The following is a 25,101-nucleotide window of genomic DNA, read 5'->3' as shown; positions in this document are numbered from 1 at the left end:
AAACAGTGAAATCGCAGTGGGATTGGGAAACAGCTCCCTACCCCCAATTTATCAATCTCGCTGCTGAGAACATTGCATCTGAAAATGCACACATAGTGCCTGCAAACCGAAAGCGGAGCATACTATCTTTTGTCTGTTGTATGCAGCTTCGGTGAAGGAGGTACTCAGTAATATAAGCATTACCTCATATTTTGAATGTACGGGAAGTACATTTGTTTATTATTTTAACTTTTTTTTTTTTGAGAACACAATGGCATGGCACCATAATGCACTGTATTCTTGGCTGCCACATTACTGTATAGTAAAGTCAAGCTTTTATTCTGTCACATGCTATTCAAAATTTATATATGCTGTGCACTCTGTAAGCATTTGGACAGTGGCACAATTTCAGCACATTTGAAATTTGAAATGAAACAATGAATAAAAGTTAAAGCAGAGATTGTTAGCTTTCACATATATATAAAAAGAAGTCCTATGTAAATTTTTCTATGTGGAAATTGTTGTCTAGTTCACATGCATCATTTTACATTTTCATGTGAAATTGCGATTTTCACATGTCAAAGGCAAATTTTAAATGCAATTTTTTTGTACTGTAAGGGTTCCAATCCAAACAGCAAAAGTGTGTATGTTTTATATATATTAGGGATGTTAACAGTTAATCAATTAACTTTTAATCTTCATTAAGAATGTTGATTACATTTATTGACTAAACTGTAAAACTGAAATATACTGTTTCAATGATATATCATTTATTGGCTATGATTCCCCCCTTCCCTCTCAGCCAAACAGTATATATATATTGTACAATTATATAATATTATATGATATGGCATTGTAATTCCTGAGCCACAACACTCAGAAAAGCGGGGAGACATTCTTTCGTTTGAGCTTGGCAGTACATTCCATTGCCTTCATATGTGTGTACCCCTGAACGGTGTTTGTGAAAGCTGATTAAAGACCAGACAGGAAGGGCCAGGTTCAGGGAAACAGGAAAACTGATGCAAGGAAATAGTATACGTCACAAGGCAGAACGCTTCAGCTAAAAGTTACCCTATTCAAGCTCAAGCATGGATTCTTTGCTGAAGACCCCAATGAAACTTGTGGTTTTAGTGGGTAAGTCGAGTCTTCCATACTGCTTGCTATACCATAGACAGCTTGATGTCATTGTGCACTTGTATGTGTACAGTGAGTTCTTTTGGCGACTTTCCTTGGCTTTTCATACCGTGTGCGTGCAAACCACACACACATATCGCATCATGGCGTCTTTCTATTCTTTTCACGATTGCGAGTTTTAACCAAAAATGCGTTTTTAGTTCTTTTAGTTTTGCAGTGAAGCAATTTGTTTTTTTTAAGTTAATTTTCAGAAAATAATACACATAAAGTATATTCAAAAAAGTAAACAAAAAAAGAACTTGTACAGATAATGCATGCTGAACCTCAATAAAGTGAAAGTGATTTTTTTTTGGTTTATTTATTAATATTTTTTGCTGCACAATAAATAAAATAGTAAATCATTAAAGTGAAACTAGTGTACATGTATATATAGAATATATAACACTATATTATTCTGGTGTTATAGGAAGTTACTGTACATTGAAGTGCATAGTTACATTGAACAGATGTAAACTGGCATGGTTTTAAATTATCTTTTAGCATGGCTTTCCAGTGTACTGGATCCAGGAAAATTTTCTGACATCTGCGAAAGATGTCATGAAAATGCCACATGCAGACCTCAAAATGGATCAACTGGCTGTTTCTGCAACAATGGATATACTGGTGATGGTGTACGTGCTTGCGCAGGTAAATCTAAAATTGTTATTGGAAATTTCCCAACAAGCGCTTGGTTTGAAAACTGGACCTAAGACTTATCTTCAAATCTCAGAATTGTGAACTCGGTAATTTATAAACGAAACTCACAGTCTATCTCTTTGGAAACTACAGTATTTCTATATACTTCTAAAATTGTTCCCTTCAATCATACATAAACAAAATGATAATCCCTCGCCCAAACACCACCACATCCTTGAACTGAACAGTTATTGATACATTAAGATATCATTTTCCAGAAACAGAACTTCAGTTTCACTTGCCCTATTGCCAATAATATTCTCATGTTTACTATGTTATGTACAGCCATAAATGTGCATGCGTGTTTTGCATATATTTTTCTTACTTCTTACATCAGATAAATTAAGTCCTGGGAAATCTGAGACAGCTAGTGTACTTAAATTTGACCAGAAACCCATGGTATTTACAATTCTTCCCTCCACTTTGTTAAGGCAATTATGATATTTTCTTTTCATCCATATATACTGCATGTATTAAAATGAGCAAACATGCAAAAATGTCCATGATATACGTTCCTATTTGTATGTCAGAAACGCCTCGTCAGTAATGTCGATTGTTTTCATGTTTGAGCAGATATTTGCTGAAGAACCTTACCAATTAAATCAATTTTAACTTTATCATTGTAAATATATACATCTGGAAAAAATATGGAAACAAAATGAATTTGTAGAATAATTATTTAGATATTTTAGTTTCCCATCAGACTGTATAGGAATCATGCTGAATTCTAAAATAATTGCAAGGTCTGTGTGCTGAGAACTCTTAAGAAAATGTATTTAACTGCGAGTAAACCCAGTTAAAACTGACATTTTTCCCAGTAGGGAACTGAAGACACCTTGTTGTTATTTTAGCTTGAACTCCGTGGCTAATCCAATCGCAATCATACAAAGAACGGAAGCAGTTGTTGAATATTGAAAGTCAGATGACCAAAGTCCCATTGTCTTTATCACCAAACCCTGGTATTTAAATTGCACAATAATTGGACACATAATATTACAATTATATATGCACTGTTATTACATTACATTTCATTACATTACATTGCATTTATTTGGCAGACACGTTTATCTAAAGCGACGGGCAAAAGTGCATTTCATGGTCATGGACAACTACAAAACACAGGTTCAATAAGATACAATACTTATTTTGTACAGCTATTTCTAGCCAAGAACACAGTGTTATTAATATGATTGTAGTTATGACTATTAAATACTTAATGAAACCGATTAATTCGCTCTAAGCAGTAAGAACACAGGAAGCTCTGTGTAGAACATCTTCACATTTGTTGTTTGTTTGTTTGCTTGCTTGCTTGTTTGTAGACGAACAAATATGTATTTCACTGTAGAAGAAATTGGTAAACATTCCGTAATACCCAAAAAAATACAATCAGTGGCATGACACAAAATTAAATGTGTTTTATTGGCTTAATTGTTGTTCATGATACTGTACAAATGTCAATTTTCATACATCATACCACCACCCCCCCACCACCACCCCAAATAAATAAATAAGTAAAAACAAATAAATCTATGAAATTTTATAAATACATTGACTGCCAAAAAATCGGTTCCACTAAATATGCAACAAGCTCTTGCAAAATGGGGGATATGCTAAAATATTAAATTCGATTTTTATAGGGTTCAATATATGACTAAACACACTATAATGCACATATACACAGTATGGAGAGAGCTATTCTTCCATTTAAATGACCAAATACTACAAACCATTCTAAATATACAGACGATTTGTCATTCAACACACCCCATGGACTGGCAGTCCACAAATGAGGTTAAATAGACATTTCTCTTATTCAGTCTCATGAGAACAGCCTGGTATTTACCTGGAGCAGTAACAAATCAGCACAAACACTGGAAATGGAACAGATTAAACTGAGTTTATCCATTAGGTGGATCTATTTACGTTGATTCATGTGCATCCACCATAGAAGTATTTACATACAGGGTGTGCAGAGTGTGTAATGAATCATTTCATAAAAAGGCCAAATTTAGATTTTTTTTTTTTTTTTTTTTGAGTGGATGTTTGTATTATAAACTATTCTGTGATCTTGCTTAAGTAGATTTGCCACAATTGTTTCCCGGAGCAACCTTTACTATTTTACATAAATCAATTTGGCAAAAGTAGTATACTTTATTATAATAAATTGTTTATGTATACACAGTAGCTATGGTTATGAAACAATGATAGTGGGATTTTTTTTTTTCCATGATCCATTCAATGAAATTAAAAAGTTGCTATTAAAGTTGCTCTATTTAACATTTTTTGACAGAACTGCTCCCAGTTATCCATCCCCCACTTTACTCCTGCACCTAGAACTTTATATCTAATGGATAAGTGCTACAACCCACTGATGGTCAGTTTAGCCCAACTACTAATTAAATAAATATCATTGGCAACATATATTGCATTCTCATAACGTCTCAAATAATCTAAGAGTGCTGTGTTCAATCGTTGGTGATGATTGATGACCAGATAGTGTAAGCTGATATTACTCCAGTTAGCTAATGCTTCAGTCTGCTAGTTTTGGAAATGACACAAAACATCCATCAGAAAGGGCTCTAAGAAACATTTAAAATGTGTATGACTGGATTCTATTGGATGTGGGGGACGAGGGATTGTCCAGGATGCCAAAAAGCTGTTACGGTTATGAAAAGTACAATTCTGAAAGCTGTTGTACTCTTATGAAAGGTATTTTAGAACAGTTTGAACCCTCAGAAAAATATATGATATAAACAGATGATGACTTGGCCGCTGTAGATGTTTCATGTTTAGTATAGAAAAATGGGACTAAGACCGGGTGCATAGCAAATAATATTGTGTTATAGATTAGCTTAACCCCCCCCCCCCACCACTAGCTTTCTTAGAGTCTACCTGACCTTCCCACTCACAGATAAAGAAAAGATGGAAACTATATTGACCCACTATCTCTATTAATCGCATTGTAAATATCCAGAAATGGTGTTAAAATGAAAGCCAAGTGTGCAAAATTAAAAGCTTGGCACTTAATATATAACTTTAATATATTAAATGTTAACCATAGATACTGTATGCAGATGACCAGCTTACAGGAATTAACCTAGCATTACAGTTGACAAGAAATAAGCATGCTTGATCTGTTAAATGCATTAGCTAGCTAGATAACAGCAGATGAAAGAGATGTTTGTTCACTTTCATATTTTAAGTGCACTACAATTATTTTTCAATGGCTCTATTCCACTTCATTCCCTAAAGATAGATTTTGCCTAGATATTAGTATTCCCTTTAAAGGACCCATCAGCAATAAGGAATACTGCAGTAACATTATCATGTTGATTGCGACATTTTTTGCAATTGAAACTATGTGAAACTGGACGAGGTGATACATTGCATTTGTTTACTTCCATTGTATGACAGTTAGATGCGAAATAGGCCCACTGAGACATAAAGATGTTTTTTGTAGGTTTTTAAAGCTTGTACTATTACATATGAATATTTGCCAAAATGGTAGTAGGAGTGCATGCTTCCCCTGTACAATAGTGCTGTGGATTTTGACTTGACAAGTGACAGGAGCATTGCACCCTAAAACTTCATTGCTCATTCCAGTCACATATGTCTCATTGGGTTAAATGCTATTTCAGGCTTAGGATGATGGGTTTAGGTAGTTCAGACTGCTCTGTCAGTACTCCCATCCACATTGGTCTGCATCCGGCTGTTTTTTCAGTAAATAAATTAAAGCAGTGTCGGCTGCTGGCCAGTGAACTTGGATGTGGAGGGTTTTGCACACATTCGCATGCAAAGCTATATATTTTGTGTGTTACCAAGTTACTTCCAAGTTTGCGGCTCAGTTTATCAGTATGCGCATGGTTTCATGACATATCCAAACTCTTTTCTCCCCAAAAGAACCATTCTTTGTCTACAAATTGTCCTGAATTGGCTGTGCTATCCCAGGAACTGTATAATGGAATATTTTCCTGTCTTCATGTTTTTTGGTTACAGTGCAACTTGGCTTCCTTGGTTTGCAGGTGAGCTGCCACCGGATTAATTCCCCAGTGGGCAAAGTGTACTGAGCATTTGTCGTTTGTCTGTTTGCCCACCCTGATTCGATTCAGAATGACTGTGAGACTGGTAGCTCTTCAGTTGGTTTCAGCCGCCATCATACATTGCTCCCTGGTGGCATTTTTTGGTTTGTATCTTGTCGCCTCTGAAACGTGTGGGATTAGACCCAGCATCGCCTTAAGTACGGGCACAGAGGCTGATGGGTTCCCTGGGGTTTTCCTCATCAGCACTTGTCACTCCAGGTTCCTGTGGTGTGCAGACAGCATTGCTCAAATTTTACCATTATTGTTTACAATTTCAGGACCATGTAGTGTGTCTGATGAATTCTGGCAGAATCTGCTCCAGTCAGCGAATACAGGAAGTTGCAGTGAGCTGGTGTCAGGTCTCCTACCTAGTCGGGTAGTTCAATCAAGGGGCTGAGCATTGATACAGTCGTCTACTGTATCTGAATAGCAGCAAGTGAATGTCCTATAATACATAATACTGCCTAAGTGAAAAAAAGTTTCTACACAGCAAATTTCTGTTCATAAAGTAATTGTTTGTCATACCATACATTAGTTGATCTGATTAAAAGTACTGGGAAGTGATTGTGGAATATTTACTCTGCATGGTATACATATCTATTTCTGACGAAACGTAACCTTAAGAGGGTAAATCATATTTCAGTGGGCATTAAGTGTCTAATTAAAAACAATTCATAGCACATTATTATTGAGAGGATTATGGAAGGTGCAAAAAGCAGCGTCCACAGTGTGTGTCCCCAGGCCAGTCTGAAAATCCTTGGTTTGCTGTACCAAAATGCATGTTCTTAAAGCCATCCATTATCGTGCCTTGGAATTTAAAGTTAAAAAGAGTATATCTTTTAAATTAGGTTATTACTTATATTGAGAAGACTAACTTGAATTATTAATAGCATTTTGTCCCAATGCTCTTAGCTGCATTTTTTTTTTTTTTTTTTTTTTTGTTTTTGTGTATGTGGAGTGTTCAGTTACATTAAATATGAGATGTAGTTCTGAGGAAGATAAACATTTCTAAAAAAAAAAAAAAAAAAAGGTTGGTTTCAACGGAGTTTATAGATTAGCTACAGTAAAATGTCTTGTGTTAATTTGCCTACAGAGTGGGACCAAATGTTATCTGTTAAGAGTTGAATTAACACTGTTAGAGCTGAACTGATTTGATATTTTACTGTGTACCATTCTATAATTTTTGAAATGGGAAAGCATGTCACTGTCCAAATTCCACTTGGTTAAGCCAAGTTTATATATCGCTATATGGCTTTCAGAAGAACAAAAGTTTTTTGTTATATTTTTGGAACACAGCCAACCTCAGGAAATGAATCATAGGTCTTTACCTTCAACTAGAGCTTTAATCAAATAACGATTAGGGCCAATGTACATTTTTCAGATCATGGGAACTATATGATCATATGTAAAAGTGGCATAAAGGTTTAAAAATAATGTTTGCAATGATAATAATTTTCTTGGTGGATAAAATTCTGGTACAGTACACATAAAAGTACAATATGAACATTTGTTTTGTAAGACCTGAGATTGGAAAGTAATAGACATGTTTTCTGTGAAAACTGTCACCTCCCATTTCTGGAAGAGAAGGATATCCCTTACCGGACATACTTTTTCCACCAGCTTGGTACAAAGGAGAGGAAGACCAGTGGCCATTATAAGGAAAATGAGCAAAACAGTTCTGACTGAACACTGCAAAACACCATTCATAATGATGACTCAGTATTAATTTCTTTAGCAGAGGGCAAGAGTTCAGTTAAAAAAATATAAAGGAAATTAAATATATAAAGAAAAAAAGTATAAGCTAATGGCAGTCAACTTCAGACCTTAATCAGATGGAAATACATTCCTTATAACTGACTGTGACAAGGGAGAGGGATGGGAGTATTTTATTACATGACTGTGTACAAAATTATCGTTATTTTGTTCCCGAGGAGGATCAGAACAAATGTTATAAAGGAGCAGAGTTAAGGTGTGAATCATTATATCTATTTGGCTATTCCCGTTTACTCAAACCACACATTAATTATATGTATCCTGTATCACATAATGAGCCTTGTCTGCACATACATAACTTATATCAGGTAAAAAGCAGCACTGCAAATAATAATACAATACAAAATTTAAATTAAAAAATTAAAGTTTACCCATCTGAGCCATCAGAAATGAATGCATTGCTCCCAATAATGAACAATACACATTTAAAGGACAAACGCTTTTCATGTAGAAAATTGTATTAGATTGACTTGTCCTGAGAAGACCCAGGGCGTGCTATTATAAAAACTAGGGATACAGCCAGTTCAAGAATCAATCTGATCAGCCCACACCAAGAAACCCCTGCCAAGAGTGATCTCATCTTTATTTCCTCATCTTTCTTTCTGAAAGAAAACTAACATTTTTGTCCTTTTATTTTGTATTGGTTGGCTAAGTACATGCTTTAAATCCCACATTAATTATGTATATTGTAGTACACTTGTGCATTTGTTTAGGACACTGAGCACACCACCTATATTTAACTGATCCTGAAAATGATATGGTCAATATTATGCTGATGACACAAGCCACAAACTCACCATTTTGTCTTTCCATCAAGGCAGGACACACCATACTTAATACCATTGAAAACACTAATCTTTTTCTAACATGTTTCAACATGAAGCTGCACTCCTTTCAATATATGCATTTACTGCAGGGTGACATAGCGCGCTATTATTTCTATACGTTCTTTTGAATGTGTAAAAACCTTGCCATTTGCCACTGCACGTTTTGCAGCTGTATCCAATACTAATAAATTGACTGCACATGGAGTGAAAACGAATCTATGATAAGAAGGGCATTCTGCTCTGATCTGACCTAAAATGGGTCCTATGCAGCAGTGAGAGTAGGCATCCATATTATGGAAATTAGCTAGGTACCGTAAACCATATGCCTTAAACTCTACCTTTTATAGAAATCTGATTTGCAACTTTTACCTCACTACTAATCTCACTGAGGGTGAGATGAATTTAATTTTCCCCTCTTCTTGCTACATTCGTTGATCCATACATGATTAAGGCGTTATCTGTTTTGGATGGCTAAAGGTGGGGATACAGTTCCATGTTTTTCCCCTTAGACTTCCGTCCACCAGTTTGCCCACACAGCAAAGACAACACTCTCAAGGGGAACTTTCAACAAGCTGTGAGGTCAAGAATAATTCTGCATCAGGAGAGCTAAAGAGGCTGGGTTGTGTTCCTAGAATGAGGCAGCTCACTCTCAGCTGCATCAGCCCCACGAGAGGAAGAAGTCAAATTAGACAATATGTGCTGCCAACATGAGCAGAGTCCGACCCCTCTTTACCCCTGCTGCCTTGGAGATGCCAGAAAAAACATTGGAGGGTCTTGTGCAGGTTAAACGGCCAGCCATCTCTGTATTTACCACTTTAAAATGAGATGAACAACACCAACAATTCAGAGAGAGAAAGGCATGACAGGGGTGGGATGGGGGTGGCTATGGGCTTGAACCCAACACCAACAAAAAAAGCTGAGATAAGCATTAAATATGAAGTTTAGCACAAAGAACCAAAATGGCCCAATATCAAATACAAATGCATGTACACCAGGAACAGAAAATTGGAAAAGTAACTTTAATCCCACCCCTGCACCCACCCCCGCCAATGGAATGAATTTCTGGCCACTCCAACGATGACAGGCATCTATCAACATGAATGCACAGTGCCCCACTCTCCCAGTGAACTGTCTGTGAGTGGCATACCTTCTGGATCAGCTGCATGAGCTGAAGCTGTCCATTATAAAACCTGTCATACATGGCAATCATTGATCCCTAACCGTATTTGAACCTTTTTTTGTACTTGCAGATGACGATGAATGCGTAAATGTCACACAAATCTGTGGCAAATATGCTAACTGTACGAACACTCAAGGCAGTTACTTCTGCACGTGTCAATCAGGATTCCGATCGACTGGGCATGCAGAGTTTCAAACCAACGATGGTACCCACTGCGCTGGTAATTCTTTCATTTTATTTATACAACGTATCAATATATTTCACTTAGCCTGTTAAGCACTTGGTGCACAGCCTTGCGGTATTTGTTATACTATCATATTGATATGAAATCATATTGATATACATCTCATTTAAATGTGATATTTTGGTAAACAACATTCAATAACAGGACAGAAATCTGGTTATTTGTTTGCCTTTTTTGTAATTATTCAAATCTGTTTGAATTACAGACATTGATGAATGTAAGGATGTTCAGACCTGTGGACCGTTTTCTCGTTGCCATAACACACCGGGATCTCATTACTGTACTTGCCAACGGGATTACGCTTCTACATCACAAACTCTACGGTTTCAAGTAAAGGATGGTATTAAATGTGAAGGTGAGCATACGATTTTGAGCACAACCTATCTGTGTACAAAATATTAAAAGTACACACATATATAACATACAAAATAAATACTATATAAAATGGCAATGTCAGTGACTCAAAAGGATACATCAGATATGAACCGTGTGTAACTGAAACTATCTGGATTTGAATGATCTTTGCTTCTGTGAATGAGCACTGTGAGACTTTAAAGTAATTGGATTATTTCAGTAATGAATTCATGCACTGTACTTAAAATATTATCTGGGTAACGACTGGTCTTCCTAATGGCACATCAGGGGCCATTTGACTAGCAGTTGTCATCAGTAAGAACATATGACTACTGCTCCTTCGGTGCCGATATGCCTAGCCAGCACCAGTCATTGATCTAGTGACTCACACCGAGGACTCTGGATGGAAATCCTGTGGCCCAGGGAGGTAGGGATTAAAACTGCAGGATTTCCTCTGGCTCATTGCACAAGAGTGTCTCCTCTCGCACCTGCAATCTGCCTGTTCCAGGAACGCAAAATAGATGTGCAGGCCAGCTGCACGTTGGCTAGAAATCCCATGTTGGGGACTGCAGAGAAAAAAAAAATTGCATTAACAGACTGCATGTTTGCAGTATGTGCGTAAATGGACCCAAAAATTCAAATTGCCATTCCCGTTTGGTTGAAGATTAAAATTGGGGATGAAATGTAAAAGTGGGCTGAATGAGAGCGAAGAGAGTGTGGCATTCGGTCCGGCGGTGAACCGGATTGGTCTCGGCTGCGCCGGCTAGTGGAGATAGCACACGCACCTGGGTTGCGTTCACTAATCAGCCCAGGTGCTTCAAGGTGTTCCAGTTCGGGACCGAGACCGGGAACACACACTAAGAGTGTGAGGTTTTGAGTTTTTGTTTCATTTTGTTTAGTTTGTCTAGTTTGTCAAGTTTGTCAGCGCACTACAAGACAGAGAAAGTAGTGAAAAGTTGGAGGAGCTTTCATTTACGAGCAGGGAAATGAAAGGTTTTACTTTCTTTTGTCTTTGTTATTTTAGTTTGTTGTTTTAGTTAATTGTTTTTGCCCAGAACCCGTGAGGCGGTAGGGTGAAGGTGTTTATTTCATCTTTTGTTTGTGTGGGTGCATTCTTGCTCTCTCCACGCGGCAACCAACGGTGCACTTGCGGAACTGCCGCATCTCCCCCCCTGGGGTGTCACACACAGAGCAGTTTTTACATCTCAATTGAACAAAGCTTATATTGGAAAGCATTTTTCCATTCGCTTTCTGTAATTCCTGGCTAAGTGAACAATAAAAAAGTATGTTGCATGAATCCTAGGTTCTGTTTGGAGATTTGTTTGGAGTCAATATGATTATAGCCAGCATGCACAAAATTCCATTCAGTCCTTTTCTTTTCACCATACGTTTCATTCGATAGGCACTTCAGTGCGTTTCACTTAAATGCTGTTTTATAAACTTTTATGATCCACGCTGGTCCTGACACACTTAAGCATTGATTATTGGACTGTTTTCTGTTTTGTGATTTTCTCTTTTCAGAGAGTCCTAAGAAGAACTGCCATAATAACGACACGTGTATCTCAAAGACTGTCAACCAAACAATTGAATACGTAAGTGCTCCAGTAAGGTGATACTGTTGTAGAAATGAAATTGTTCTGACATTTGGACTGTACATAGTTGAAACACTGCAGATAGAGATGTTTTCAGATACTTAACACAGTAGATATGTGAGAACAATACTACCCAGGTTTTGCCCCGAGTTAACATTTTTTCTTCAACCTTGTATATTGTTTGCCTGCATGAGATGGTCCTTCATAGAGTTTTGTGTGCAACTGCTGCCCTCTATTGGTTAGCCAGTGCTGTACATGAAGGCAACAAAAATATTGTGCTAAATCCTGAGCTTCACTCACGTAATGAAGTGCTAAATTGCTATACTCTTTTAGTATCCTTGTCAATGTCACCTTTTTCTTTCCTTGGGGGTCTTACTGCCATCCCACTCCTAGGCATGCCCTGCAGCTATTCTTGTCATCCAGGGGTCCTCTACCTCAAAACCATGGACAAAAAGTAGAAAAAAAAAACTTCTGTACTTGTAGGAATACAGCAAAACTTTTCGCAACAGTTAAAAATGCACAAAGATTGGAATTTAAAGAATGAGAACATGTCAGTCGAGATATGGCCTGATGTGGCCTGTGGGCTAGGGACTTTTCAATTATAATTGTCTAAAATATATGTTTGCTTTCCAATTTTAATAAGGATCACCTCGGTGTGTGTGTGCGTTTGCGTGCATGCTTATGCGTAAGTGTGTGTGTGCATGTGTATGTGTGTGCATGTTTGTGGGTGAGAGTGAGTGCATGTTGGAGAGTGATGTTAGGGTTGATCTTAGATCCTTAAGTCTGGTCATAGTGCAGAATGCACGTTTTACAGGCTGAAAATATTAGAACAGGCCACTGATCCTCATATTACTAGGTTGCTTTGCAGAGTAATCGATTTTGAAGGTAGAATGGTGTGGCTTATTGATTTAGTAACAAATGAGCCACTTCTATCATAATTTAAACCATGAAAGTTCCTGTTAAGACTAATGTTCAGTTTATTTGGAAATATTTATAGACGGCTACGGCATCGATTTCTATATAAAAACTGCTTGTTCAACATTTAACATCATTGTTTTCAGTGCCCCTACGTTAACCTGCTTCTGACAAAAAATCAATCAGAAATATAGATACCATGAAGGGAAGGGAAAATGCATCTGGATTGCTGCTTCTTCAGGATGGAAAACTGATAAAGTATTCTAGGGATCAGGATGGAGTATACTAGCTCAAAAAAGCAACCCTCTTGCTGAAAACTGTAAAATTGCAGTTAACCCCAGAATAAGAAATGTGTTCTTTATAATCATATTTGGTGACATCATGGGAACAATTACATTAAAAATTAAATCAAAAGGCATTGCAAGTACCTAAATAATCTAAATTATTGTCTTCCAGAGTTTGGCTGATTAAGACATTAAGGAAAGTGTCGGTGAGAGAACAGAGAGAAAGGTGTCTGAGAATGAAGAAATCGAAAGCCTCCCATCTCTATCCCTAAACATAGATCCTGGATCAGTAACCTATCCATTATGGAAGAAATTGGATGATGGCAGCCCAACTAATGCATGATATGATTATTGCTGTTGCAAAAAAAAAAAAAAAAAAAAATCATTGCATCTTTTTTCATATTTAAAAAAACTGGCGAAATAAAAAAAATGTAACTTAAATGTAACTAGTATTATTATTTTTATTATTATTATTATTATTATTTTGTCTGTAGATCAGCAATATTACAGACCCCCACAGCCGCCTGGATGAGATAAGGAAACAAACGTCTGGGGACCTGTCTCCTGTTGATGTGATTTCTTTGGTCGAGGCCCTGTCTCAGTCAGTCTCATTGCTAAGCATTGTCAACGACACTGGCACTGACCAGTACATGGAATCTCTCACCAATCTTACCATCACTGTAAGCTTTTTTATTATTTATTCATTTTTTGTAACTGATCGCTCCAAAAGACACTTCATACACTTAATTCATGTGTATATGCATGTTTTTCTTTTTAGAATTTTGTTCATGAGCAAGCTGGTATTTTGTTTATAAGTATAGCTAGCTAACGATAATCAGCAATATCAATATTCAATATTTTAGTAAGCCATCATTTTTACCCATTTTACATGCAAATGACTTATTTTTGCTCACTGTTTTATTCTTGGCATATTGCTGTCACATGCCTGCTGATATTATGCAGTACTTTGTACAGCGTGTGTGTGTGTGTGTGTGTGCGCGCGCGCATGTGCACGTGTGTGTGTGAGGCATTATTATTTTTATTTTTTATTCAGGTTAGTCAGATGCTAGGTTTTGGACGGGTCTGCATTCCCTGAATCCTGAATATTATTTTAAATGTTTAAACATTCTTTAGGCCATAGACAAGAAAATAAGAGAATGTATCACTGCAGGTTAATGACCCATGTGCCTACCACAGGCACAGTATAGCATGTGTCATTCGTAATTGAATGTGTTTCTTTCCTTTCCCAGGAATTTATGCAAACGGTAAACAATCTTGTGGAAAATGATGAACTCCAGGCATGGGATAAAATCAGGGAGGATTATCGGGAGAAGACCATCACCAAACTTCTGCACACTGTGGAGCAGGCAACACTGACCATTTCTAAAAATTATAAAATGACTACTGAGGTAGAGGTAAAAACAAATGACATAGGTAAGCTTCTGTTCATGTCGAGCGGTAGCTGCTGCTTGATTGTGCCAAAAGCTAAGAGAACTAGCTTAAAGGGTCAGGGACCTTTTACTGTACATACTCCTGAATATAGTAAACATATTTTGAGACAGTTTCATATCTGCAAAAGCCATCACCCCATGGTGATCAGTAGTATAGAACAGCCAGGAAAAAGACAAACAGTTATGTATTTTTCAGTATATGTTTCTATATGTACAATTTGACCTGTAATCATTAAGATATTGTTATTCCCACTTGATTTTCAGACCTGAAATTATATACTTTCGACACTCAACAAACGAAGAGGAAAACTATTCACGCTACATTGGGTGGAGATAGCATTAATCTCACACCTAAAATCAACAAACAATCCAGCATAAATGGTAAGTAGTTGTGGCCTCAAAGTAATCGAAAGTCATCTTATATGTTGAATATGAATTAAAACTGTAAGCACATGATCACATAGTCCCTATGATTCAAGCATGACTTAATGTTGAATGTGACACACGTCAATATATTTCTATGGATATAAACATGAATGTAGATCAACGGCTTGCCCAAAACATTATCATGAATACAAGAAATAATGTATGGACACGTAAACATCTAAAATAAAACAATTTAAGCAGTTGAGAACAGCTGTAAGTCTATGCCTCAATCCCCAATTAAACTCATATCAAAGACTTTTTAAAATGAACATGTTCTTTTTCCACATTTAAAGATATTTGAGGTACTACTACTACTACTAATAATAATAATAATAATAATAATATGAACTTCCAGTCTTACAGAGCCTGTGGTCTCACTAGTGCTTTAAAAGTTCAAGTGATACAAAACACATTTGAAATACCAAGGGTATTTATGTGTATCAAATATTATGATTTCAGTTGCCCTATACTTTCACTCTTTTGCATTGGCATGCCGGCAGCAAAAGAAGTGAAACCTGTTTTGTAATACTTCTTTAGGGAGTGTCTCCATAGTTTTCCTCCGGTACAGCAGTATTGCTACCCTCTTGAAACCAAGTGACTCTCCTGGAGCAACAGAGTACGACCAGTTCGCCAGAGCAGATGACTTCACTGTGAATTCTCCAGTTGTAGCAGCTGCTATAAATCCACCGCACATCTACGAGCTTGACCAAATACAATTTACCCTGAGACACACTGAGGTATGGTAAAAATCCTTTTTCCGTATGGCAAGAGTTCTCTTGTGCCTGCATCCCACAAAATACTATAATTCACTTTTCTTCTGCATGTTGACGGAAATAGCCATTTTGTTCACTGTATCAAGAATAACAATCTTTCTCCAATTACTTTTGGTTCCCTAAACTACATGTAAAAGTTCAGCAATTCCTTGATTCACTCAATATGGATACATATACCCACAAATTAAACCTGACAGACTGCACTTTAACCTCATATTAGTTACAAATCCAGTGAGCTAGAGAACAAAGCCAAAGCAACAATTGTGTAACTGTCCAAATATGCATGGACTGCGCTGTATTTTTCTAATGTATTATCTTTTCTTTTTTACAGGCTATAGACCCTAAAATTGATGTCACAAAATGTGCTTTCTGGGAATACTCTGTGGCTAGGATGACTGGTCACTGGGCCACAGAGGGTTGTGAACGCCTTTATGTGAACAGCTCTCACACCACATGCAGTTGCAATCATCTGACACACTTTGCTATTCTGATGTCTTCTGGACGGGAAAATGTAAGCTCTCACCATCTGCATATTGATTTGGTATATCCTACATACAGTATAATAAATACCTCATGCTATACACCAGAGGCAGGGTATCATAATGGTTATAGAACCGGACTTCTAAGGTTGGAGGTTTATTCCTGGGTCCTGAGCAAGTTTCTCCACTTAATGTCCAGTGCTCATAAGCTGTGTAAGTGTCTCTGGATAAGAATGTCTGTTAGATGTGAATTATCTTTTCCAAACTGTTAATTTATTTGCAGATTTTGTCAAGTATGCCAGGCATGCAGTATTAATAATATGTATACTGTATTCTGTAAAATGTATTCTGTGATATTTAAACATTATTTCTGAAGCAAAAAATATTGTCAATGTATTTGTTGTAGTCTTTGGAAATTATATGAGCCTCATCTTTTTTTTGTTTGATATTTTGTTTTGACAGCTGTTAGCCCACAACAACATCCTTACAAGAATAACTCAGCTGGGAATGATCATATCTATTATCTGCCTTTCCATGTGTATCTTCACCTTCTGGTTCTTCAGTGAGATACAGAGCACCAGGACCACCATTCATAAAAACCTCTGCTGTAGTCTTTTCATGGCTGAATTCATCTTTCTGGTTGGAATTAATATGAGCTCAAACAAAGTAAGGATTGTTATTCCAGGCTTGATACATATTGCTATCGTCAGCAGTTTCTGTGTGTCGTGGCAGGGGTTATTTGGATTGGTCAATGAACCCTTCTACTTTGCCAGAAAACATATACAAATACAGATTAATCCTCAATATGTGGGGTGGTGTGGGGGATGCATGAGTTTCAGTATTGCCACAGTAAGCAGAATGTCTTTTGGTTGCAAAGTATTTTTAGGAGCGAATATTTTTTTAAAGATGTTTGTGCACCTTGCGAGCTTTGCCATTTATTTTGTGATTTTGTCTTCTATTTGCACCCCTATTCATCCACATGGTTCAATAGGCTGTGTGTGCATTAATTATTTTGCAATGCTGTCTATGCAAAACCACAAACTTATTAACACACTGTTGATGAGCAGCTTAAAATTACTAAAACAATTATAGAAGCATCATCAAAGAGATATTAAAAAAATAACATTAAACCCATGTTGAAATTATTCATTTAATATGGAATTAGATTTAATTATATACCTAAAGTTTTAGAATATTTCCTATCTTGAGTGTTTGTTGATTAAAGCATATGGGCTGCTGCAAATGAATGAAAATTATAGCAATTTATGTCTTGTGTGCCTTTTTCTTCTCCAGCTTTTCTGTTCCATCGTTGCTGGGCTACTGCATTATTTCTTTTTAGCCGCTTTTGCATGGATGTGCATCGAGGGGATCCATCTCTATCTGATAGTGGTTGGTGTCATCTACAACAAAGGTTTCCTGCATCGCAACTTTTACATTTTTGGATATGGGAGCCCAGCAGTGGTAGTTGCAATCTCAGCAACTCTTGGTTACAAATACTATGGTACCAATAAAGAGTAAGTTCACAAAGTTCATATACAGTATCTCCTGAATTTCTGAATATTGTTTTAATTCATAATTATGTGTGTACTAAACTAGTCCTTTTTTATTCAACAGGTGTTGGTTAAGTACAGAGAACAATTTTATATGGAGTTTCATTGGGCCTGCTTGTTTAATCATCCTGGTAAATCTAACATTTTTTAATCTCTTTGTCCAGAGTCACAAAAAATTGTAAATGGTAGTGCTAAATTGAAGAATTTCACCTACCAGCACAAATGTGTTAATACTTATTTTTTCTCTCTTGATCACTTTTATATTCAGATCATTTTTAGTACAAGATAAATGCAGGAATTATGGATATTAGTACAGTATATTTTGGGAAGTCATAAGCTATATATCTGCAATCATAGTATAGCCATCCATTCATGTGCAGCCAACTCGAGACAGTTAGCCATCCACCATGGTTCTCCTCCAAAATATATTTTGTCACTACTACTTCTTGGCACACCATAGACTACAGCTGAGTTTACTTAGAGTACACACTGGGAAATGCAGTACCGTATGGAGCTACTGGCCTCAGTTGGAACTTGCATGGTCTCTATTCAATCTGAGGCTATGGGACTTATGCATACACAACTGCATGGTGCTGTAAGCAAATGAACCAGGAGCTATAATACATTCTTGAACTTGAATTGAAATATAATGCACACTTTTTTAAGATAGCTATTTATTTGGAATGAAATACACTGATAAAATTAATGCAATATAAATGTTAGTATATCACAGGAATCTCACAAAACGAGATGTTCCATTCATCCTAATGAAATTTGAACATGCATTGCTTTTATACAGCCATGCAATATTCTCCTGTATATAAGTATGCGTTGGATTGTTCTAATACTTGCTGTTTGTATATCTTAGGTTAATCTCCTGGCTTTTGGGGTGATCATTTATAAGGTGTATCGTCATACAGCAGTAAAGAAGCCAGAAATCAGTCACTATGAAAATATACGGTAAGAGACACGCAAGCTAATGGTATGTTATCATGTATAGTTTTAATTTCCTGAAATCATAAATAAAGCAGACCATAGGATGACGAGTCCTTGTTTCCTTCCTTCACTGTATGACATTCCTTGTCAACATAATGTTTACAGAAGCACTTGAAATGGTTTACTCTACCTTCAGTTCACTGATTTGATTATCTGAAAAGATCTAGTGATGCGACATTGTTGAGCTGCTACCTGTGGAACATTCTCACATGAGCTTGTTGCTCTGCACAACTGAAATGCACACTGCCAACAGATGCGGTCTGGTTGCTTTGTTCTGTTTAGATCAAAGTCGATTAATCCATCTGGCAGTCGGCACATATGAATGCACACTCTATGTTCTCTTTACGCTGCCCCAATGTCACATCAAAAAAAAGAAAAATTGAAATTATGAATTGAATAGATAAATATTAGCAATGGTGTATAATACAAAATAATCTAGAGTGATATTGCATTACAAGTGACAATATCCAGCTGAGAGTCTAATTGAGAGGGCTATTTTCAAAAACCCAGCTGACTGAAACTCATCTACGGAAATTCAACTGCTGTAACATCAGTCACAGCTTAACATACATATAAGAGGCTGTAATTTGGGCATAGGGATAACACTGGCATCCCTCCATTGGTTTAGAGTGAACTGAATGGCGACTTTCAGAGCCGGTAAAAAGAGTTACAGTACTGTACTGTATCAATTTTCCAGGTCTTGCGCACGAGGTGCCCTTGCCCTTCTGTTTGTCCTCGGTGCCACCTGGACCTTTGGGATCCTTCACATCCTCAATGGGACCACTCTCACAGCCTATCTCTTCACAATCGCCAATGCCTTCCAAGGGATGTTCATCTTCATCTTCCTCTGCGTCTTATCCAGAAAGGTAATCTCCCCCCCCCCCCAGTATGTATACTGTAAGGTATACATACTGTACATCAGACTTTAAATAAATGAAGTGGAATATCATTAACGAGTATTGTATCCTTAATTATATTGCTTCAAAGGACATGTCACTTTTATGAGGCAGTGGAACAGATGGAATATTACTCCACTGGGGTGGGAAACAAAGGTTGTGGAAATGTGTTTTGGAGCTGCAGTCATAAGCTCTTGTTATGACTTTGAGAGACCAGTGAGTCAGTCAGTGCTTTAAGAGATCTGAGTCTTAGCTTCTTTTCATTATAATCCATGAACTACTGCTTATCTTCTCTTTGCTAACATATCAGCTGCAGCCTGTACACCAATACATTTCCTATCCAACAGGGGTGGGTGAGATGCCAAACTGATAATGGCTCAATATGAAACAAGGATGAAGTATTTGAATGGATTCAATCATAGTGACACTCTGACTGACTGCTCATATTTAGCTATAGTTTTCAAGTGCAACTAGGCATCTCAATCATCCCTTGTATCATGTGAAATAGGAGGTAATAACTGTGTTTGAGATTTTTGGGTTTGGTTTCTGTGTTGGAAATTAATGTACATTAGTGGGTGCAGTATGTCCATCATAAAAGTATAATTACCAGCAAGAATAAAAAATATGAATCAAAAAATTAATTAATTAAATCACCATTGAATCCAATGACATAAATTACTAGAATCACAGCTGTCGACTTAAAATGGCAGAAGCAGCTGTTTTTTTTTGTTTTTTTTTTGTTTTTTTTTTTGTAAAAAATGTATATACATTTGTCAACTGTATAGAATTATTAATAAACACAAAAGTGTATTCTCGTATTAATTCATCACACTCTATGCATCAAATGGTACTTTCTCTTTTCTACTTCATCAGATACAAGAGGAGTACTACAGACTGTTCAAAAATGTGCCATGTTGCTTTGACTGCCTCAGATAAACCCAGCAGTACGGCCAAAGAGGAAAAGGTTCGCAAGATTATCTGTCATCTCTTCAATTGCTTATCCCTACATTTTCCATTCAAATAATTTCCCAAAGAAAATATGGCAAAGCTCTCTTCAGCATGGCACTGCTTTCTAGGCTGTCCTGTAAAAAATTAATAATTATGTTGCAATACATTTGTTACAGATTTTGTGAAGAAGTCTTAAGATTTTTTTCTATTTTTATAGTATTTAATATAAATCAAATATATAGATTATCAATATTATTTTAAGTCACTAAAAATAGAATTTGTAGTTAAACAATGAAAATTTCCTTGAATGTTTTCATAAATGTGCATTGTTTTTATCTCCTGTGGGACATGTGCTTAACCTCTTAAGGCACAAGCCAAATTTTGCCAATCCTTGCCCATTTAGGGGGTACCCTATTTAAAGCTTTATAACTCCAGACGTGAACACCACAGAGACTTGAAAAATGGCTTAAATGACTTAAAACATTTGTACAATTTACAATACTAACACAGATTTGTTTATATTCATAATTTTGGAAGAAATAAAGTTCCACAAATGCAATTGTTTTGACAAAAAATTCTAAATAAATTTGCACTTTTTAAGTTTGCAATGAAATACTGCGAGATTGCATATATGCAGGAGGTTAAACTATACATGTGCTAGCCATATGAATTCCCACTTACCCTTGCAGTTTTGTTTTTTTATAATACATTAGTTTTATCATTTTTTGGGATTTCAGTGTAATATTTTAACTTTAACATGTCTTCTAAAAGTGTCGAGACACCATGACATATTTACATAAAGGGACAATTACTTCATACAGTCATTATTAAATGAGGATTTTAAGGGAGCGTAGTTTAAGAATTCATCCCCAGCAATGCATGGAGTGGGTAATTTTGGACAATGTTCTCCCACAGAAATTATTTTTGTTTTGTGTAGTAACTGCTATTTTAGTAACATAGTAACATACTTTAAGCTGATGCATAAAGTTTATACAGCAAACAAAAGCCTGTACAGATATCATTGCAAACATACCTGCAGGTGAGAAACTCATAAGAGCAACATTATTGTATTGCTTTCAGAAAATTAAAATGGTTTACATCCTGTTGGTCTAGACTTTAAAGCACAAATATCAGTAAGCTTTGTATACTGTTAAATAATCCTTTTTTCACAATTAATGTTTTAACAATGAATGGGGACCTCTGATAGAATTCACATGTTTTAAAACCATATACCTGTGTGAACATTATCTGCATTCCCCATGTGATTTTTGTAAATTAAGGAGTATAAAAGTTGTCTGCTAAATAAAATAAAATGTTTCAAGTGATTCATTATTCAATTGTGATAAGTATTAAGTACGAATGAGTATGATAAGGGTAGAAATGTTTTGGCATCTTTATCCAGATCTTAATATTGACTTGATTTTGTGTGAAAAATGTTTTTACTTAATTTGTCATCACCGAATCAGTTGTGTTACTTGTTTTATGGTAAAGTACTCACTACTGGGTTTACTGTATAAATAATGGTAACAGTGTATTAAGCATAAGGTAGCAGGCTGTATATCTAACCAATCTTAAATGTATTATGTTCTTTCAACATAAATAATACAATTATTTACATTTCAGCTCTTTCTTCGTACCTTCACTATTTTACAGAATTTAACTGTAAAATTCACAGACATTTTTTGTTGTCTGTTTCAAATTAACACAAATGATAGGGCTTAGTTATATATCTGCTTTTTGTGGATAACTGAAATATGAAATTGACCTAAGTTTGAGTATTGTGAATAATATTGCCAATTAGCAATCCTTTAGTATCAGATGTTTAGTTAGCTTATTCATGGATGCATCTTTCGTAATCACACTTTAATTCAACCATCTAGTGCATGATTCATCTTGCATCTCATCAGAATGGCCACGCCATCAATATGTGATAAATATATGCCTGCTGGAGATTGTGTATATTGTTCCCATTCTGATTGTGGTGTATGCATTTTTTTTTTTTTGTATATCCTTCGCTATCTTTAAGTTATTTTTCAGCTAAAGGAAAGGCAGCAGTATTAATTGTTGGTGCCCATTAAGTCAGATGTGGTTTACCTTCTAGTGCACAGTAAGTAGACAATCATATCTGAAGCTCAATGTTGCTTCAATGGGGTAGTCCCATTACATTGGTTTATGAAGACAGCAGTTACCCCACTATGAGTGAAATAACCACAAAGGAATCCCAGTTATGTTTGGCAGTAAAGATAATGACATCCACACGGTACTCATTTGAAAGCTTTGAAGGATGGACTCCAACATATGGAAGTTGGTCAGTTCAGAATATCCACAGAGATCCACAATTAAATGTTCCAGCATTTCCAGAGTCAAAGGCAGCAGAGTAAAGATAAATGCTTTAAAAAAGGACCATATATGCCAGATACCATCTGTAAGTTTGTACAGTAGACAGTACGCATTTGGACAGTGATACAATTTTTCTGCTGTTTTGGCTCTGTATTCCATCAGATTGGATTTGATATGAAACAATGAATATGAGATTAAAGTGCAGACCGTTAGTTTTATAAGTGTATTCACATGCCCTGATTTTACTTTTCTTTGTTTATTTAATAGAAATGTTTTCATTTAGACTCTGACTGACCAAATGTCAGACTGACATTGTATTGCATAACATGGTAGCCCACAGGAATGTGTCCTTTTGTCCTCTTGGGTCTGCTCAGAGCTCTGCCCAGAGCTGACAATATTATTCACTATCAGAATATGAATGTCCCCTTTCAAAATCCTCACATTTAAACGTATTAAAAAACACAACACTTAACAAAGTGGTGTAGCTTTGTTTCTTTCTTTTTTTTCTTTCTGTGGATCACAAAACACTTTGCTGAAACAACTACTACTTCCCTAGATAAGAACTGAATTGGCTATGACAGCTTCCATCTTGCAGCAGATGGCAGAGAACTGTCTACAGCAGCCTCCTGCCAAAAGTAATTGTCCAAAGGTGTCCAGGAAATTTCTGAGATGGGCCCCATTTGTGGGCTTGTTACTTCAAACTGATACCTGCTGGACATGCATGAGCACCTGCATGCACATGCATTGCAGCTATCGAACCTGAGTAAACTGTGTGTGTGGGTGTGTCTGTGCGAGTGAGTAGAAAAATCATATTCAATGTACATATTCTCCCTATTAGACCCAGAAACTGAACTGAACTGCCTATTCACACTGATTAACACTGGACATTTTACTGTGCATATAAATATGAACACGTGGCTTATCCACACAAAAACGGTCTAACAAACACCCTAGACCGGGTGCAGGTGCAATGACATTGGAGGAATAGGCCGAGGAGGAATAAACTACACCAGTGCCAATGAATGAGAATGATTAGCTGAAAGGAGGAAGATAAAAACAAAAAACCTGACAACAAAAAAAGCTCAAATTATTACAAGCTACCCAAAGCCGCCGTCAAATCCTAAAATCAAGAAATTCCTGATTTCAAAAATAAAAGGTCCCATTCCAATGAAGGGGGAAAATCCTTGAATTATAACTAAACCAGATTTCTTGATATCAAGAATTCAAATTATAACTAGTTAAAATGTTTTTTTTTTCAAGAGCAAGTTGAATAAAAGCTTAAACTGCATGCCATACCATCACAGCATTTTTAAGACTGCCGAGCCAACTCCATCAAGACCATTGAAACATTCACTAGAGGGGGGCAGACAGTGGATGAAACCGAAAAATGAGACCCAATGCGGTTTGGAGTCTGAAATCACCATAAAATTGACAAATATTCCATATATAATATAATCTATTGTCCAGTAAATACTGTGCATCCAGTAAAGTACTAAGGATACCTTTTCTCACACTCACAATCCTAGGAAACATAACCACATAGCCTACTTACCTCATGTAAAAACACAGAATTTGTGCAAATGTCCAAATATTTAATCCCAGAACCTCTCTTCCATATCTTCTTCTTTTGTGTCTTCATCTTCTGATTCATGTATTTTTTCTCTAAAATGAATTATTCTGACTGAAAAAAAAAACATTTATTTGTAGCATTTATTTGTCAGTGATACATTTTTACTGTGATACTATTTCAGCCAGTGATTCTGTTTATTTTGAATGACACACACAGTTTGATTAAAATTTGTGTCAGACTGACATTTTGTTGGTCAGAACAGTTCTTTTGCCAGTACATCTTAGGCATATCAGTAACATTGTTTGTCCTGCATGATGTATTTCTGATAGAGTTCTGCACTTTTCCTGGGGAAAAGTATAAATAAACATCAGAGTCAGGAAAAGATAAAGATATGGATAAAGGATAAAAAGACAGTGCTTGTAGTCAGGTGACACGCAGTGTATAAAGGCTTATGCAATCATTGGTAGTTGGTTTCATTCATGGACTGCACAATGAGGTTGTTTCTCCTTTTCCTCTCAGTGACTTTGACTGGTACGTTTTTTGGTCCTTTTGTTTGTTTTCCTTATTTCAAATAAA

At 36.3% G+C, this 25,101-nt stretch overlaps 1 protein-coding gene across 1 annotated transcript; it reads left to right on the top strand.

The window, feature by feature from the left end:
- Positions 1-989: 989 nt before the first annotated feature.
- adgrl4 (adhesion G protein-coupled receptor L4) lies at positions 990-20,617 on the top strand. Its single transcript, XM_035412316.1, has 16 exons — positions 990-1,113; positions 1,654-1,800; positions 9,778-9,927; positions 10,157-10,306; positions 11,827-11,897; positions 13,591-13,776; positions 14,347-14,530; positions 14,812-14,928; positions 15,511-15,710; positions 16,078-16,257; positions 16,688-16,891; positions 17,519-17,739; positions 17,840-17,906; positions 18,644-18,735; positions 19,469-19,637; positions 20,541-20,617. Exons 1-16 carry the CDS (start codon positions 1,068-1,070, stop codon positions 20,601-20,603), a joined length of 2,247 nt encoding a protein of 748 aa, XP_035268207.1. The 5' UTR covers positions 990-1,067; the 3' UTR covers positions 20,604-20,617.
- The last annotated feature ends 4,484 nt before the right edge of the window (positions 20,618-25,101 follow it).

Source organism: Anguilla anguilla, chromosome 4 (genome assembly GCF_013347855.1).
Source record: "Anguilla anguilla isolate fAngAng1 chromosome 4, fAngAng1.pri, whole genome shotgun sequence".
NCBI classification, from domain to species: Eukaryota; Metazoa; Chordata; class Actinopteri; order Anguilliformes; family Anguillidae; genus Anguilla; species Anguilla anguilla.
Note: the sequence above shows the minus strand (reverse complement) of the source record. Positions and strands in the feature narration are given on the sequence as shown.

Bases quoted from the DNA above. Each gene is read 5' to 3' on its own strand.
- adgrl4 (XM_035412316.1), top strand. From the start codon at position 1,068: ATGGATTCTTTGCTGAAGACCCCAATGAAACTTGTGGTTTTAGTGG. The intron at 9,928-10,156 runs GTAATTCTTTCA...TTTGAATTACAG, and splicing joins CGATGGTACCCACTGCGCTG to ACATTGATGAATGTAAGGAT. The intron at 11,898-13,590 runs GTAAGTGCTCCA...TTTTGTCTGTAG, and splicing joins TCAACCAAACAATTGAATAC to ATCAGCAATATTACAGACCC.